This window comes from Perna viridis, chromosome 6 (genome assembly GCF_037379345.1).
Source record: "Perna viridis isolate PV_CMFRI_1.1 ecotype Kerala chromosome 6, ASM3737934v1, whole genome shotgun sequence".
Lineage (NCBI taxonomy): Eukaryota > Metazoa > Mollusca > Bivalvia > Mytilida > Mytilidae > Perna > Perna viridis.
Window position 1 is genome coordinate 34,086,020 of NC_142450.1, and position 18,852 is coordinate 34,104,871.

General features: G+C 32.1%; 1 protein-coding gene and 1 long non-coding RNA gene across 8 annotated transcripts in view; one reads left to right on the plus strand and one right to left on the minus strand.

Annotated features, from left to right (window-relative positions):
* The window catches only part of LOC148614654 (baculoviral IAP repeat-containing protein 8-like), a 32,471-nt gene that overhangs the window by 10,336 nt on the left and 3,283 nt on the right, over positions 1-18,852 (minus strand). The window contains exons 1-5 of one of the 3 annotated variants that reach the window (XM_088588917.1): positions 18,094-18,139; positions 13,909-14,171; positions 5,146-5,321; positions 2,469-2,550; positions 359-499 (exon numbers count right to left, since the gene is read on the minus strand). In XM_088588917.1, coding sequence (XP_088445043.1) covers positions 359-499; positions 2,469-2,550; positions 5,146-5,321; positions 13,909-14,146 — 637 coding nt within the window. In that variant the 5' untranslated portion in view covers positions 14,147-14,171; positions 18,094-18,139. Of the gene's footprint in view, positions 1-358; positions 500-2,468; positions 2,551-5,145; positions 5,322-13,908; positions 14,172-17,995; positions 18,015-18,093; positions 18,140-18,852 lie in introns of those variants that run through there. The other 2 variants (XM_088588918.1, XM_088588916.1) reach the window with 2 other exon arrangements.
* The window catches only part of LOC148614655 (uncharacterized), a 34,556-nt gene continuing 22,702 nt past the window's right edge, over positions 6,999-18,852 (plus strand). For 4 of the 5 annotated variants that reach the window (XR_015923747.1, XR_015923749.1, XR_015923745.1 and 1 more), the window contains exons 1-2: positions 6,999-7,085; positions 17,921-18,044. This is a non-coding gene — a long non-coding RNA (uncharacterized LOC148614655). Of the gene's footprint in view, positions 7,086-17,379; positions 17,423-17,920; positions 18,045-18,852 lie in introns of those variants that run through there. The other variant, XR_015923748.1, reaches the window with a different exon arrangement.

Consider the following 18,852-nt stretch of genomic DNA (forward strand, 5'->3'; position numbering starts at 1 on the left):
TCCATTCCTTATATATCAATAAAATATATAAAACTTAATACCTGGTACTTTCACAATGTATCAGCCGAAACTTTGCATAGTGGAACTGAAAGTGAAATTAATACTAATTCTTCAGTTTCCCTTACTGATTTGTCCTGTTTGTATATTTTGAACTCACATTACTATAAACATTAACTCATGACAGTCCTTGTTTTATATTTAATAGAAGGAATGAGTTCAAACATTTTCAAACTTTGACATTTACATTTCTGGAATGAACTATTGTATCAAGAGTTGTACATATCTAATGTGAATATCGTGGTTTTATTAATGTTGCATGTTAAAAACTGAAGGCCATGGTCACATCTTTAATTTTTACCATGTTGTTTGAGGACTCGATCAATGACAATCTTTATGACCTTCGGAAGATAACCCATCAACATGAGACTCTGGGCAGCATCTGTTAAAAGTGGGTTCTTCTTCTCTGCCCTTGATGGGGCTTTACCATTTGGCAACAAATCTGAAATTAAAATATTGATATAGATTAATACCTGAATGAGAGGGAAGATCAATATAAAAAATATTTACTGATGATGCCATCATACAGTCAAAAACCTTTTGATATCACAAAAAATACAAGTATCATACAATGAACTGCAATTAAGTTTCTTAAAGTACTGTACCAACACAGCAATAATATTTCTTTAACATGGCTGCCTCATGTGTAAGAATGAAAAAGACTATCAGCTTTAAAGAATATCATATCTATTTCACAGAGCATCTTTTGTCATCTTGCAAATTCATAAAATATATTTTTAATGAGCAAATAGTGTTTGATATAGAATGAGAAAATGATCTTTAGATTACTTTATGAGAAGTTTTGACACAGAGACCACTAAAAGTAAAATTGCAAACATTGATTCTATAAACCCTCTTTTAAAGGAGAGATAATTTGAGAAAAAAATTGTTCTCAAGTATTGTAATGAGATTTAAAGATTTTTAAAAAGTAACAAGAAAGGGGTTCGGTGACCCTAAATGTGTAGCCAAACTGAAATCCTTAGAGGACAATGGGACTAAAAACGCAGGCACTTGTTACGAGGGGGCTACTTTTGTATATGAAACAAGTGCCTTTGACTAAAAAGGACAAATATCTTAATACAGCTACCCACATTTTGACAAAAGAAAGATATCTATCTGGACGTTAATGGTGGATACCAAAGAAAGTAATGAATTACTTTACAGGATGCAGCATAAAATGACTGACAGGTTTAACGCTTATAAGTTTGGATAGTAATCTTCCCTGAGGCCCTTACACAAAAACAAAATATAAGGTAAATTTCAATGTCACAAAATGACTACTAGTATATAATACATAAATGCATGCCAACAAAGTTATTATTTTACATTATAGTACATATAAATATAGTTCTTTCATTCTTTTGCAAGTTGTTCCATTAGGAAGATTTTAATTTCTTCTTAAAAAGACTTATTCCTTTTACACTCTTATTTCATTTCAATTAAATAGGCCAGAGTAAATAAAAGTATGTCTGAATAGTTCTGTCTTAGGTTTAGGGATAAAATGAGCATTGTTTATGGCATTTCTTGAATGGTATGATTTAATTCAGAAACAAATTTTATTTTATCTGCTAAATAAGATGGAGCTAACCCATTTAAACATTTGAAGATCAATGGGCACTTTCAATATCATTGATATTTATATACTTTTACTGTAAGGCTTGATTTCGGCTCTTTTAGTCCCTAATTCTGTAACTGTTCAAATCATTACCCCAAAGTCATTCTCAGTCTTCTTTTTGTGCTTTGAAACAATGTTGAAAAATTTCGTAAAGGTCAACACACTAATGTTCAATTTATGCGACAAAAACAACAAAATGACATCACTATACCATTGTATTTTTGCAGTCAAACAAAAAGTAACCATCAATTAATAGATTTTGTTTTAGAATAGAAATGGCAGAAACAGATGTAGTACAGTAACATTGGTAATAATAATAATGATAATTAATTGAAAAGAGTCGATAACCAAAATATCATGATTGCTGAAGAATGCCTTGATTTAACTAGTGTGCGGAAGTTGTTCCATGAGTTACATCCTGAAGTGTTTTTGGCAAGAGTGATCATACTTTGGTTATTCATGATAACCAACTGAGTATCCTATTTATTATAAAGATTTTCTTCATGATTTTTCAATATTTTCAACATGAATTTAAATTCTGTAATTGGCAGACTGATATCAAAGATGTGTCGTTTTTTGGCAGGAGAAAGTCCGAAGAGTGACATCACCAAATTTATTTCACAGTATAAAATATCGAAATTTATTACACTGAGATCATTCGATAAAACACTGCTATCTAAATAATAATACAGCATAAACATGTTTAAACATTCATGATCTAATTCTTTTCTGATACATGTATTTAACAATTCTAAAAATTCTGAAATTCTTATAATGCTTAAGAGAAACTATCTACCAGATGTTCCAGAATTTCCATCTTCCTCAAAGTCAGCATTGTCAAATGTCTCCGCCACACCATCCCTGTGTAATGCTTCTTCCTAGATAACATAACATTAAGCATTAAAAAAATAAGTAATGAAGGAAAGTAGTAACTTAAAACCAGAAGAATTTTTCTTCATGATGTAAAACAATTTGTTGACAAAAATGTCAATACCAATTCAGCTTCAAATTGAACTGACTCTTTACCTTACATTACCGAATATATTAGCATAATAATGGGGTGATTAACCAAAATATGATTACAAGTACCAAAGAACATTATGATTTAATAAGTGTACAGAGCTTGTTCTATGGACAAGTAAAATCTCCAATCATTCTCAGCATGAATAATATATTTTATTATTTGCAATAACGAAATAATGATCCTATTTATCAAATATTTAACACCACAAGAGAATAGTATTGCGATGTCTTGGCAAGAGAAAGTCTGAGAGTGTAATAACAGAATTTGATTTCATATTTATTAAAATTTATTACGAAGTGAACATTCAATAGTTTACTGTTGGCAAATGCAAAATATCAACAATGCCATGTGCCTTGAAAGGGCAGGGTGGTCAATAGAACAAGTCAGGGCAGTTGGGAAAAGGGCAGGGCATCAGGACTAGTCAAAAAGAGCATTATAACTCTCTTCATGATATAAATCCAAATAAACATGTATTACTTATTTACTGATATGTATCTGATTATTTTGGAAGATTTGTTTGCAAAGATCCATTAAGGAGTAAATAAAAGTTTTCAATGAAAAGTTGAAGAAGCAATTTATCAAATATGAACATACACTTAATAGGAAACTAGAACTACTTTGAACTATAAACTACTCCTTTTTGGCATGGATATCAATATGAATCTTTTTCCCTTAAGAGAAATGCCACTAAGTCATGATATAAGAATTTCTTACCATAAATTTATTCAGTTAAAAACAGTGGTATATGGGTATGGAATATCCAAATATAATGGGTTACAACATAGATGCATAAGGAAATTGCATTGTATTGAATTATTGTATACATGAATACATGTGCCATAACTGAACATTGCAAATGAGATGGGGATTCCCCTTTCGTAAGTAAATGGCAAAGCATATGTCTTACATCATGAAACCTCAAAAGACCATCAGGTAAACAATGGCATGTGGTGAAGAATGAGTATAAATTTCATCAAATCCTACTTTTTGAACAATGATTAAGACCATGTCTTTTATCATAAAACCCCCAAGTTATAAAAGCCTCATGGCATAAAAATTGTATAGCAGTTTCAGTAGAGTTTCAGGTGGATGATTCCCCTTGGTCAACAAGAAGTTTGCGAGCAAGCTCACAAAGTGAATACATTCTGCTTCAAATGTAAAACACTCTATGGATTATCTCCTTTTGGGGTCATTCTACAGTAATTATATTCCTTCATGCACATCTACATATGATACCCAACCTACCCATAAAATTTCACCAAAATCCATTGAGCAGTTTAAGAGGAGTTATATTTACAAGGTTTTAACCTGTAAAACCCTTAGTTTAGATTATCTACCTTAAGTTTCCTCAGACAGTAAATATATTCCTCCAAGCACATTTACATATGATACCTAACCTTCCTACAACATTTCATCAAATTCCCTCGTGTAGTTTAGGAGGAATTGTACTTATAATGTTTTAACCTGTAAAACCTTTAATTTAAGTTATCTCCCTTTGGAATCCTCCGACAGTGATTATATTTCTTCATGCACATTTATATATCATACCCAACCCACTTACAAAATTTCATCAGATCCCTTGAGTGGTTTAGGAGGAGTTGTGCTTACAAGGTTTTAACATGTAAAACCTTTAATTTAGATTATCTCCCTTTAGAGTCCTTTGACAGTAATTTCCTTCATGCAATAAAATTACCAACCTTCCTATAAAATTTCATCAAAATCCCTTAAGCAGTTTAGGAGGAGTTGTGCTAAGAAAAAATGTGGACAGACGGACACTTTGTTTGTGGGGGGTCTAATAAATGACAAAGTCCACCTCTTGCGTCATGAAACCCCAAATGACCCCGTGCAGGTCCGGGTGTTAAAAGAATAGGCCTGCAGCAGCGTTAAGCTTGTCGTAAAAGGCGACTAAATAGTTCTCAGAACCCTAGCCGGGGGCTAGGGCGCTCTGCCCACAGAGCAACTGGGATGTGTGCCCCAGGTGGTGGAATGGGGTACGCCTGGCGTATTACATGCTGGGATTGTCAGGCTATAATATGGAAAGCCTAACCACAAACCATAGTGGTGCACTGTGTTGGGAAAGATGCCACGTTCCTTGCACGTTAAAGAACCCTACTGTGGTATTCTCCCGAAGTAGCAACCATAGGGCTCCGCCACAGGAGGCTAAATTGCCCGACCCTACCCACCTCTCCCTATTTTCAGTGGCAATCAAAATTTGTTAACCCCATTGTCCTTGTGTCCCATCCCTTTTTCATTTCATCATCATTTCATGTTCATTTTATCATCAATTTCATGTTCATCATATGAATATAGCTGAAATATTGTGGCTCGGACGTTAAACCCCAACAAACAAACAAACGAAACCCTGAATGCCATTTTGAAAATGCACTGATATTATTTTATATAAATTCAAAACAGGGGTATGAAAAAATATCAGCTTCTAGATCCATACCATCTGCACTCTTTTAACAGCATCCTGAACAGTATTAATGAAATCAATTCCTTTTTTATCTTTGAGATGTTGACAATCAGGGGACCACCGAGCATGCTCTACAAATGGGTTGTCTTCAGAGTCCCAGTTCTGGAGACCAATGCCACAAAAGAAACAGCGCACATGGTCATTGTTGCCTGAAAATAAGTAGTCATTATTTTATTTTTGCACTACATTAGAGCCATAGAGGTCTTGTTATCCATTCCAATTACATTCTTTTCAAAAATAGCTGAGGAGTGTATATTTTTGGCTTTCAATAACAAACTCTATTAATATATTACCAAGGTACATAGATTTTTTCACATTTTAATAAACTTTGAGGTTTTATTGGTCATCATTAAACTAGACATTGCCCCTAACAGGACTAATACATCTACAGTCAGTTGAACTCTGTAAACTTGGGGACCAATGTGGACATATGATTCATATTTGACACAATTTTTATGGTGGATAGACTATTCACTTTTGACACACAATTTTTTACTATTTCTAAAACACCCAACTCCAAACAGCAATCAGTACTGTTTTTTGTTAACAACACAATTTCAGGATATGACTTATTCATGACACAATGCACATTTCCATATGATAACTTTATATTCAGTTGAAATTCGTTACAATCCTGCATGGTGGTTAAAGGAGGAGTTGTGGACAACACATCAGACCAAGTTTAGCTGAAAAATACCTAATTCCAATAGCCATCACTTTTACAATTTTTGTTCAAACATTAATTTCTGACAATATGCAAATCTCCATATGGTAATCTAACACCCCATTAAATTTCATTACAATCCTGCAAGTCGTTAAGGAGAGTTGCAGACAACGTATCAGACCAAGTTATGCTAAAAACGCCTACGTTCCAACAATTGTCATTTCCATGTAATTTTATCCAAACATAAATTACTGACAATATGCAAATCTCCACATGGTAATCTAACACCCAATTAATTTCATAACAATCCTGCAAGTCATTAAGGAGAAGTTGTGGACAGAACATGAGACCAAATTTTGAAAAAAAAAAAAAAAAGAACCCTAAGTTCAACAGCCATTATTTCTATAATTTTTGTTCAAATATTACTGCCTGACAGTATGCACATCTCCATGTGATTATATTTCATCCCACAAAGTTTCATAACAATACTGCAAACTGTTTAGAAAATAGTTAAGACAGACGGACAGACAGGGTGAAACCTATATACCCCGAAAAAAAAAAACTTTGTTTGCAAGGGTATCACAAACAGTTTCATAGGACACTATACATCTATTTAGGGATATATAATTTAATTTTGTCTGAATAATGCAAAACAAAAAAGGAGAATGTCATATTAAATAGACATTTAGATCACAACACAGGATACAATATACATTATACTTCTATTTACTTGATCATGGCCACTCAAGGAGCAGTCATGATTTAGGTAACACAGTGACATGACTGGAGTGTTAATATTTTAACGTCACAAATATCGTGATAGTAAAGAACTGGTAATAAAAGCATTAGCTTTCAATTTACAATCAAAACATCAAAAGATTCTACAATCTTTTTACTAAAGTTATGTCAAACACATGACATATTCATTCCCCCATTTTTACTCATTTTGTTATTCAAAGACTTTCAGACCCAAGAAAAACAAAAATTATATGCATGATTTGTTTTTATTAGATTATGCAGTGACACTGATTTTCAAATTTATTTTAAAACAGGAAAAATTTCAACCATGTTACTTTTTTTAAATGTACAGGTATTTAACACATGTGACATCAGATTATCATGAATATTCATGATATGAAAAGTTATAAATAGTCGTTAAATAATTTGGATATGCACACTAATAACATCGTATTGAGGCAAGACCAGCATATTTGTTTCCTTTGTTTTTCAAGGATAACTTACAGAAAATGTAAGTACAAGTACTTTTAAAAGTGTAATTCATCTTTATCATTAACAGTGACTACAGTGGTAATCATGTTATAGGATGTACATGTATGTGAACAGTTTTACATGAAACCACATTTTACTTTGATTGTGTATATAAAAAAAACCCAAAGTGGATTGCTGAATTTAAAACTTGTGTGATTATGACCAGTGAATACTACCCTTACACTGTCCATCCCTCTGCCACATCAGCCCTTATTATGTGAATGGTCAGTTCACAACATTTTTATAGAGCCAAAACTAAATTTAGTTGCATAATACATAGTATCTATTTGTCTTTATAAAAAAACAAACTACAAAACACTATACCACAAAATGAAGGGTGCCATACCAAATAAGGAAAGTTTGGATAGATTTGGGGGCTATGACTTTAACTGTTTAGGAATGAGGGACCAAAAAGGGGCCAGAAACAGGAATTTTCATCATGTTATGAAAATAATGTAACTACAGGTAAATGAATATCTTTGAAAATGTACCACAAGGTGTTGTTTATACCTCAAAAAAGGCTAAGGTTGATTTGGGGGCTATGAATTCAACTGTTTAGGAATGAAGGACAAAAAAGGACTAAATACAAGCATTTTCATGATTTCAGATAAATAGTTTAGTACAAGTGAATTGATTCTATTGAAATTGTACTACATGGTGTCATTATACCAGAAAAGAAACACTAGTATTGACTTTTGTGGTAGTGACATGAACTATATAAGAATGAGGAGCCAAAAATACCAGCAATTAACATGTTCATGATGTCCAGATAATAACTTGAGTAAAAGTGGTTAGATCTCTATGAAATTGTTCCACAAAGTGCCATATCCAGAAAAAAAGCAAGGCTGGGATTTACTCAGGGGTTGTCACTGGAACCCTGTTGGAATTAGGGACCACTTTAATTCAAGTCAAATTTTTATCCTGTGTCAAATATTAAATATCACAATTAAAACTCAGACTGGTATCAAGCTTGAATTTAGTTTGTTCATACTTGCCATATCTGTTCGGGGTTTGATTCTGAAATTGTATCCAGTCAGGCCCTGTGAAGCATTTTATTGATATACTGAACTATTTAGATTTATTTGATAAATTCATAATGTCAGTAGAACTGAAGGATCTATATTTATCCTATACAAATATGGTACAATTTTTAAAGACTAATTTAAATTTTCATGTAGCTAAACCATTTATTTCTGAAAACAGTCAGGATCGATACTAGACATATCTCCTTATCTATTATTACTTGAGAAGAAAAAAATCAGACAATCAAGAAACTCTGTTCCCTGCAAAAACATTTTAGTGCTGCTATCTTTGACATGGCAATATTACACGGCATATGCACTAATCACAGGGTAGGAAATTCAATCAAATTCTAGCCAGTCCTTAATACAATTTTTCAAAATACTTACTGTATGGCTATATAGATTTTTGATAAAATTAGCCAGCGCTGCTAAAGAATTGGCAGTCACAGGCTGGCGGGCAGATTGCTTTTTCTAACTCTGCTATTCATGACTGAAACTATGTCAAATAGGTACCTACTGAATAAATATCCACAGAACTGGGCAAGGCAAGTTCAATAAAACTTTCCACAGGGCACAGATTCATACACCAAATAGCTTGAACTCTGAACAGTTGGGATAAATATGGACACAATATTCAAACTTTATACACCTAATAATTCATATAATGATGTCTGACAAGATTCTGACCAAAAATTAAAGTAGTCACTGAACTAATAATTTGCAATTAGACAAATTCTAAAACAGGCAATTTATACAAAGTTAAAGAAAATGCTTTATTAAACTTCCTGACCCCATCTTGGCCCATAGTTCGATATCACAGGGTACAAAGTACCAGCAGACTGTTTATAGAGAGCACTGAGACCATTTACCCTATCAAGTACATGTGGTTTCAGAGGAATTGATCTTTTAAAAAAGGCAAATCAGAAGCTAAATTAGCCTCTTGTGGCCATCTTTTAAAATCAAATTCTTGAAAGACAAAAAGTTATGTTTTTGACATTTTTCAGCCAATATCTTGAACACCAAAATAAATAGAATACAAAACCTCCCCGAGCACAGCATAATACAACTGCTCCCATTGAAAATTTGTTCACTGAGGCAAGTGTGGACATCATATTAGTTTTTGACACACCAAACACAGGGACTTACAGTTTATTATGGACACAATAGAAAATTCAATTTAAGTATATAAACGTCTGTTTCAAGGTGCATTCATGGATCAAGTTTGTACCTCATTATCTCAAGAACAGTAAATGATGGGGTCAATCTGGTAAGCATACTTCTTAAAGCTTTTGTTTTGAGGCTAGGATTTTCATATAGTTCTAAGCCAATTAAAAAATTCAAATTGGACCAAAAATAAAAAAATACATATTTTGGGGTGTGGTCCACATTGGCCCCTTTTAACTTGAAAATCATAAGAAATATCTGAAATCTAATTGAAAAATGCAGGCAGGGATTTTAATGAGAATCTAATAAAAAAATCTTCAAAATTACACCAAAAATAAACAAAAGGCTCCCAGGAGCCTGAATCACTCACCTAGTTCAATTTTTGCCTTTCAAGGGCAATAACTCCCACAAGCATTGTCCGACAATTTTGACTCCAGAAGACTTTAGTAGGGCTTATCATAAGGATCATTTCATAAATGGAAAGTTTCTTCCGGTTTGTTATAGTTTTCAAGATATTTACTGAAAACTGCATAAAAATTATTTTTCGCCTTTCAAGGGAAATATCTCTAATAAAGAGTCGTCTGACAACTTTGATCCATCATTTCAGCAATTGAAAGTTTCATTCCATGTAATATACTTTCCAGGATATTGGCTGAAAACTGTAAACAGGCTCCCAGGACCCTGAATTGCTCACCAGGTTAAAATTTTGTCTTTAAAGGGCAATAACTCTAACAAGGAATTGTCTGACAATTTTAAATCGAAGAAGACTTTTGTAGGACTTATCAATAGGATAATTTCATCAATTGAAAGAATCTTTCTATTTATTATGGATATTGTCTGAAAAATGCTTAAAACATCATTTTTCGCCTATCAAGGGCATTACTCTTGGTGTCAAAAGAATAGTCCAGCAGCAGCACTAAGCTTGTAGTAAAAGGCGATAAATAGTGCTCAGAACCCTAGCTGGGGGTTAGGGCTCTCTGCCCACAGAGCAATTGGGTTGTGTGCCCGGGTGGTGGAATCGGGTACCCCTGGCGTGTTACATGCTGGAGTTGTCAGGCTACAATATGGAAAACCTGACGGTAAACCATAGTGGTGCACTGTGTTGGGAAAAATGCCACATTCCTCACATGTTAAAGAACCCTGCTGTGGTATTTGATAGGAGTAGGAACCTTTGCGCTCCGCCACAGGAGGCTAAATTGCCCGACCAGACCTTACCTATCTCTCCCTTTTTCTAGTTGCAATCAAAATTTGTCGACCATATTATCCTTATGTCCCATCCCTTTTTTCATTTCATTATCATCATTGTATATATTCATTGTATCATCCATTTCATGTTAATCGCCTGAATATAGCTGAAATGTTGTTGCTCAGGCGTTAAACCCCAACAATCAATCAATCCCTATGTTCTATTTTTAGTAAGAGCTGCAATATTTTTCAATGAATCAAAAATTCCCATATCAGTTCTATGTAGAACACCCAAAGGAACATTCAGACTAAATTTGCTTCTGATTGGTCTAGTTGTTTAAGAGGAGAAGATTTTTGAAAGAAAAAAACATTAAAAATATGGAAAAAAAACACATAGAAACAGGGCAATAACTCCAACACGGTTTCACAGATTAAAGCGAAAATTTGACCAGAGATAGATCTCATCATGATGAACACTTTCACTAATGTCAGAATTTGGCTAAACCTTATGGTTTTAGAGATATAAGTGAAAAACTTCTCTCTGACCCCTACATTTTATTTTTAACAACAGCGGCCATGTATTTAAATGGATCAAAATTCTCCACAAGAGCATCAACACAGCAGTCCAGCCACTAGTAGGACATACTCTGACTGAGTTCTTCGGTCAGGTATCCCAAAGGTTGGGCTCCACTACCTTCTACTAGTAACTGGCATTACTAACAGAATCCCCGTAAGGAGCGGTCCTCCGAGATCCGTAAGGATAGTCAAGACCATAAAAACCCCCAATCAACCACAAAAGTTCCATGCAGAAGACAATGAGGAACATTTATACAAAGTTTGGTTCTGATTGCTCCAGCAGTTTCAGAGAAGATTTTTGGAAGAAATAATATTAAAATTAGGGAAAAAACGTCAAAATAGAGGATCTTTAGAGCCTGAAGCGTTCACTGGTCAAAAATAGGATTTTCAGCTTTTTAAAGCTGTGCTATTGTCACAAAAATCATTTAATCAATAGAGAGCATCTTAGTTATCTACCAGGTTTTCATACTTCAAAGGCAACAAAATTCGATACTGGTCAACAGATATTTATGAAAATTCGGCATAGGTCGGTCTCACCATGCTGATCAATTTTACCCTGTCAGAATTTAGCTCAGCTTAATTGTTTACTAGTTATTTTGAAAAAGTCTTCCATTTAACCCTTATGGTCTATTTTTAGTATCATTGGCCATGTTTTTTGCCTGATTAAAAACCCCCACACGAAGATTGTTTAGGATATTGTAAGGTATGTTAATGCAAAGTTTGTTACAATCCATCCAGTACTTCAGGAGAAGATTTTCATTTTGAAGTTGGAAATACAAAAATTCTGAAAAAAAAAAATCCATTTCGTTACCTTTAACTCATTCATCCGTCAAGGGATCTTTCTAAAAATTTCGGCATGGGTCAATCCAATCAAGCAAAACAATTTTACTCCTTGCCAGATATTAGATAAACCAAACTCCTTTTGAGTTATGTGCCAAATTCTGCTATTTGACCCCTGCCGTCTATTTTTAGTAAAGGCAGTCACGTTTTTTTGCAAGATCAAAAATCACCAGACACAGATTGTTAAAGATGTTCTAAATAAAATTTATGCTATATTTTGTTTCAATCCATCGAGTAAGTTCAGAGGAGAAGATTTTCAAAATTGGAAATGTAAAATTCTGGAAAAAAAAAAAAAAAAAATTCCTGGGCCCATAATTCATTCATTCATCAATGGATCCTTCTAAAAATTTTGGTGTAGGTACATCCCTTCATGCTGAACAATTTCACCCTCTGCCAGATTTTAGCTAAACCTAACTGTTTTTGAATTATATGCATAATTCTGCAATTTGACCCCTATGGTCTATTTTTAGTTAAGACAGCCATGTTTTTCACCAGATCAAAGATACCCAAGCATAGTTAGTTAAAGATGTTCTACATAACATTATGCTACCATAAGTTTTGTTTTAATCTATCCAGTAGTTTCAGAGGAGAAGATTTTTAAAATTGGAGAAGTAAAATTCGAGAAAAATATCCATTTCAGGACCCATCACTCATTCATTTGTTATCTGATCTTTCTGAAAAAATTCAACATAGGTTCATCTCATCTTGCTGAACAATTTAACCCCAGCCAGATTTTAGCTAAACCCAACTATTTTTGAGTTATTTGCAAAACTTTGCAATTTGACCACTATGGTATATTTTTAGTAACAGCAGCCATGTTTTTTCCGGATCAAAATTCCCTGCACAAGATTTGTAAAAATACCCTAAGGAACATTCCTACAAAGTTTGGTTACAATCTGTTGAGCAGTTTCAGAGGAGAGGATGTTTGAAAAAGTTTACGGACGACAAACACAAAGTGATGGCAATAGCTCATGTGGACTTTGGGTCAGGTGAGCTCAAAAGGACAATAACTTCAAAATGGCTTTACAGATTGAAACGAAAATTTGACCAGAGATAGATCCCATCATGATGAACACTTATCTGTGTCAGATTTTGGCTGAACCTGATATATGCGAAAAACTGTCTGACCCCTATTTTCTATTTTTAGTAACAGCAGGCATGTTTTTCAACAGATCAAACATGCCCACACACTTTCTATGCAGAATACCCTAAGGAACATTCAAGTTGTGTTCTGATTGGTTCAGTAGTTTCAGAGAAGTTGAAAAATTGTTAACAATGGCAATGAAGGATGCCAAGTGGTGGCAATAGCTAAAATGCCCTTTGACCAGGGGACCTAAATAGAAGATTTTTGGAGTTGGTCCCCTTAGACCCCTTATAATTTGCAAAACTATAAAGATTCTAAAATGTGATTGAAAAATGCAGACAAGGACTTTCAAGAGAAATTTAATATAATGAAATTTCAAAATTAGACCAAAAATAAACAAGCTACGGTCAAGAAATCAGAAATAAATACTTGTTCCAGGCCCCTTATTCTTACTTGGCTCAAATACGAATGTATTTGCATTTACATGCAGTATCAACTCACCTGTGTAAAAATGCATACAGAAGTATAATTGTGCATGTAAACTGGGCTTTAGTCTGAAAACTAGTCCAACCCCCAAAATTAGCCCAAACATCAATGAAAACTTAACAACATAAGGGTAAATTTTATTTGAATACCCATAATACTAAAATAATCAAATACAGATAAAACTTCTACGACAACAAAGAAAATGACTGAGAAAGAAGTGGAAGACAACAGTATCATGACATCATAAGACTTCACATTTTTGGGGCCTTATTTAAGTTACACAACACCAGTGCTCTAAATTTCATAAAGCAGATAACTAATTCAGCAGCCAAAACTTAAATTTCATCTTCACAACACATTCAAAGTCATTCACATGACAGATGTATGAAAGGGCCGCCTAAGATCTATTAATGCAGGGCATAAAATACTATTTACAGTGCACTGACCTGTGTAGTAAAAACCTGACTCTGCCATAGTCTCTGGGTGTTGCTGTATACTTGTAGGCCATGACTGAAATGTTCCAAGCCTTATACATGTAATGGAATACTGAGGATACTTAGGTCCTCTCTTTGATTGATGATTGGTTTGACTGGCTGCTCTACTTGTGTCTGTATCAATTCTTGTGTTTTCCAGAAAGAAATTCCCTGCACTTTCAGTAAAGTTTGGGTTTGAGCCAGTTATCATAATAGTCCTTTTTCAAAGTAAAACCCTTTTAAAAAGAAAAAAATATTACTATTGTTACACTAATATGCCAACTTAAAATGTGCTGTACTCAGTCAGAAGGCAAAAATGATCAACAGAACCCATGATTGTACATAGCAAAGAGGCAAACTTATTAACTTAGGAAAAAATGTGTCTGATCTTATTTCAGTTGTTTTGTTCATATTTATTATGATTAAACTCAAATGAAATTGCCCTTTATTGAAACGGCCAGTTATTTGCTTGACTTATTTATAATAATTTTTATAATAGTTGGACAATGTCACAACTTGTTCACATAAACAAATGTGTTGACCTAGTTTTTTCTAAAATAAGAATACTAATGGACCTTAGCTAGTTAAACAATTATATATGGTTTGGTATATTGAGGAGTTTGAATGAATTACTACTTTGAAAAATGTATAAAAATTGTTATTTCCAAAACGTATTTTGTATGAAATACATGCAAGTAATCCAAAAGAATATTGTATCTACATGCAACTACGAGCAAAACTTACAGCTGGTGTATTTTCAATATCAAATGTGTAGGTAAAATTATAGAAATTTTTTATGTATTTACCAAAATTCTTACAATATTACGTACTAAACTGTAAAATTTTGATACATCAAGATACTTAAATTTACTTCAAAATATAAACCTTATTTAACATATTTTTAAATAAAATTTCAACCCTCATTTTTCAAATCAGTTCATATTTCCATTTTCTTCACATAGAAATGTCTTTTAAAAATTTATGATTATAACAGTTTATATTGTACCAGGGAGTGTATATTAGAGGGATAAGTCAATTGTAATAATCTATATAGAACACTGCAGTTGCTGTTTGCCTGTTTATTAGCCAATTTTCTCAAATTTCTCTGTTGAAAATAGGGTAACTTATTAACATAAAAACAACCACTGGATGGATTTTGACGTCCAAAATTAAAGAATTAAAGAATGGCAATCTATATTTTTTATTTATTTAAAATAAAAGGAATATAAATACTTTCCATTTCAATATTAGGTCTTTTTAGACAAATAAGAAAAAATCACTTTTTTTACAGGATCATAAAGTATGATTTGTCATTGAATGTTTGTGAAAACTATTGCATTTATTAAAATAAAATTAATATCAAATGTAAGAAAAAAAACTGCTGAATTACAATTGCTATTTTTAATAAGTGTGCTTTGAATAACAATAAAATGATGACTAAATGAATGTACCTATGTCTTGAGAAATAAAAATAAAATTTTATTTTCCTAAACTCTACCCCAGTAAGCTATTAATCATTGTGTCTGTTTGTTTAACCATATGAATCAATTAAAAGATAAAAGAAACTTCTTTAAAATGATGTAACTTATAGTACATAATAATGAATAAATACTTAATTAACAGTTAGGAGTTGACCAATATCATTAATTTTCCCTGTCGCAATTATTGAAAAATAATAATAATTATTGATTTTTACATGTAAATTTTGAAATTTTTATTTTATTTTAGTGTTTTGAGAACACACCCTCCTTAGTATTTTCATCACAAGTTAGTTATTATCAATTAGTCAGTTTTATAACTTATACATGTATAACTAAAATCCTGAATAATTTCTCCAGTCTGCATATGCCACATGTAAATATTATAAGCTATAAGTTTAACCTGTATAAAGACCAGGGAGGTGTAGTTATTTTTACACATTATATAGACTTTGTCAGGAGTGACCTGTCCTTGTAATATAAAGTCCCTGATTGTACAAAGTAAAATTACAACCATTTTTCAAATAAACAATTACAATATGCAGCTTTAAGCTATATTCAAACAACCACTACTAGACGGTTTCACTGTCTTATAAATAGAATACTTCACAGTTACCTAAATAGAATATTAAAATAAAGGTATTTGGAATGGATGGAAACTATCAAACTAAAAATAGCTATGATTAAACAGCATGTTGAGAACTAGCCAATAATCTCATAGTTGTAACTTGGCAATATGTCACATGATCAATTTGCACTAAGATGATGTTAACCTATTTCCAAAACTTCTGACAGGTGTATTAAAAAGGCTTAAAAGTACAATTGACATTAAATGAAATAGACCTTTTTCATATTCCAGACTTTGACTTTGTTTTTTTTTTAATTTTGAGCAAAGGGAATGTAGCTTGGATACTTTTGAATAATTAATTTCAAACCATTTAGCTACTTACCAAAGTGTAAATAGCTTAAGTTTCAAAGAAAAATTTTAACTGTTCTTCCTTTCCCAATGAGACTGCTAACCAAGTTGTCCCTTTGAAAAACTTGCTAAAATGGCTTGCATTCCATGAATATGAAATAGGACTATAAAAAATGTATAATAATAGCATGGTATTTAAGTGGCCCTACTTAAGGGGTCTTCTGTACTAATGGGTTATAATTCAACATACCATAAAAAACATGCAGCAAAATATGACCAACATACTAACACTATTAGAATAATAATAATGAAAAAAAAATCAGAATGGAATTTGTGACTTTCCTTTTTGAAAAAAATTACAGATTTTTTTTGTAACCCTAAAAATGAAAAAAAAAATCAAAATTAAAAAAAAATTATTAAGTCAATCTCTATCTTACCACTAAAATCTATCTTGAAATAAAGTAATATTGCTTGGAAAATATGAAGTAACCTTAGGTGATAGCCAGCGTTAAAGCTAATTACCCTTAATTCAGAACACTACTTATGATAACACTTAAAATGTTTATTTAACAGTTGGTAAAATTGAAGTTCATTACATGTTTATAAAATATTTATGTCTATGTTCAATAAAAAATGAGTTCCCTCAACTAAAACAAGTAACACATACATCACAAGTACCAATTGTAAAAAAGGAAGTTCTCCACAATGGTTTAAAATCATTTCTATATTGTACACTCATATTCATTATAAATTTTAACTGAATCATGTCATTTTATATCTAAATTATTTTAAAGAACTCCAACTTCATAAAAATATCACTGAATACTAATATCAATTCAAAACAGTAAGTTTTTAAAAGCAAAATGACACACTCATGAACTATTCTTAAGTATATGTAATATCTCGTGTAAGTCAATATATTCAATAGAAGACTGTGACCAATCATGTTGCATGGAAATGCTTGCATCATATCATAAGATTTTAATATCCAAAGCCCAAAAATATCAATTCAATATAAAAAATGCTACGACCTATTGATTTAAAGTATCAGTTCATTTAAATTGTTATGATATTCTACTTCCTTAATGGACAGGTATGAACAATTATTTAAAGTGTCCATGAAAATTTTTAAGAAAACCATAATCATTGTAAATTCCATAACTAAAACTAAAACAAGAAGTACTGTTGGATTTCACAAAAGATTTAAAAAAAAGTAAAAAAAATCATTAACAAAATAATGTAAAATGATGAAGCATACATTTAAACTTTGACTACTCAATACCAGTAAGTAATATAGTTTCATTTAAAAAGTATGATTAGTAACTTTGACCCCTAAAAGTACATGACTTTCAAATAGCAATTACAAATCTCTGGATATTCACATTCAAACAAACTGACGTTTTTGTAATCATCAAGTTTCTAAAATTGACCAAAAATGATATAAATTAGACAAAAATATTGCTTGCAAATACAAGTTAACAAAAATGTCAATGTCCAGTAAACACCATCAAAATTCATAGATGATGTGATCAAAAACATATCACTTCCTGAACTTCTCTCCATAAGTCAAAAAGGAAACTTCTTCCACCAGATCACACACAATATCCAACACAGTTGTCACTGGAGGAACAATCAACCAAGGAGCAAAAGATGATGACCTACTTACACTGGATATCCAATTACAGATAAAAAATCAATACTGATTATTATAACAGGTAAATATATATATATTCCTCTGAACAGGAAATAATATTTTCTACAAACCTTAACTTTCAGAGGTTTTAGAAAATTATGTTTAAGGACCTTTACCTCATACTATAAACATATTCTAAAAATTCTATCTATAAATTCCAGGTCTAAATATAGCACAGCAAAACTGGTTTTCCCCAAACAGAAATTTCCTTTTTTTCAATAGTTTTTACTTTGCATTGTGGAAGCCCAACATGTGTTAGATTAAATATCTATTTTGTAAGTATTATACAATGCAATACATTTTATTTACTTAAAAAACCCTCAAGCTACATGATTCAGGTTGCAAAGGAATATATTGCCTTCAATTATTTCAAGATTTGTTACGTCATTTACATATACATTGTATTTTCTTAACGGGATAATTAATAGAAAAGAGAGAATAACCAAAATATGATCACACTTAATGCAATGGCGGACTATTCAGATGTGAGTTATGGGCTCCGAAAATTTTCTATGAATTTATAGTGTTTTTGGGATTTACATGGCTATATAATAGTGTAGGACTGATTTATATTGATTATGGATTGTAACATAATATTTGGATTGAAGATACACAAAGGTAGTTGAAGTTATTTACATTTAATCAGACTCTATTTTGTTTTCGTTGTCCAAAATGGCTGAACACAATTTAGTATACAATAACACAAAGGACGTCAATTGTAATACACCTGTTGGAAACTCGATAGAGAGTGCCCGTAGAGTTTTATATGACAATACACAATATAATGTACCATGTAACACTCCAGCATTAAACCAAATACCGATTCCACA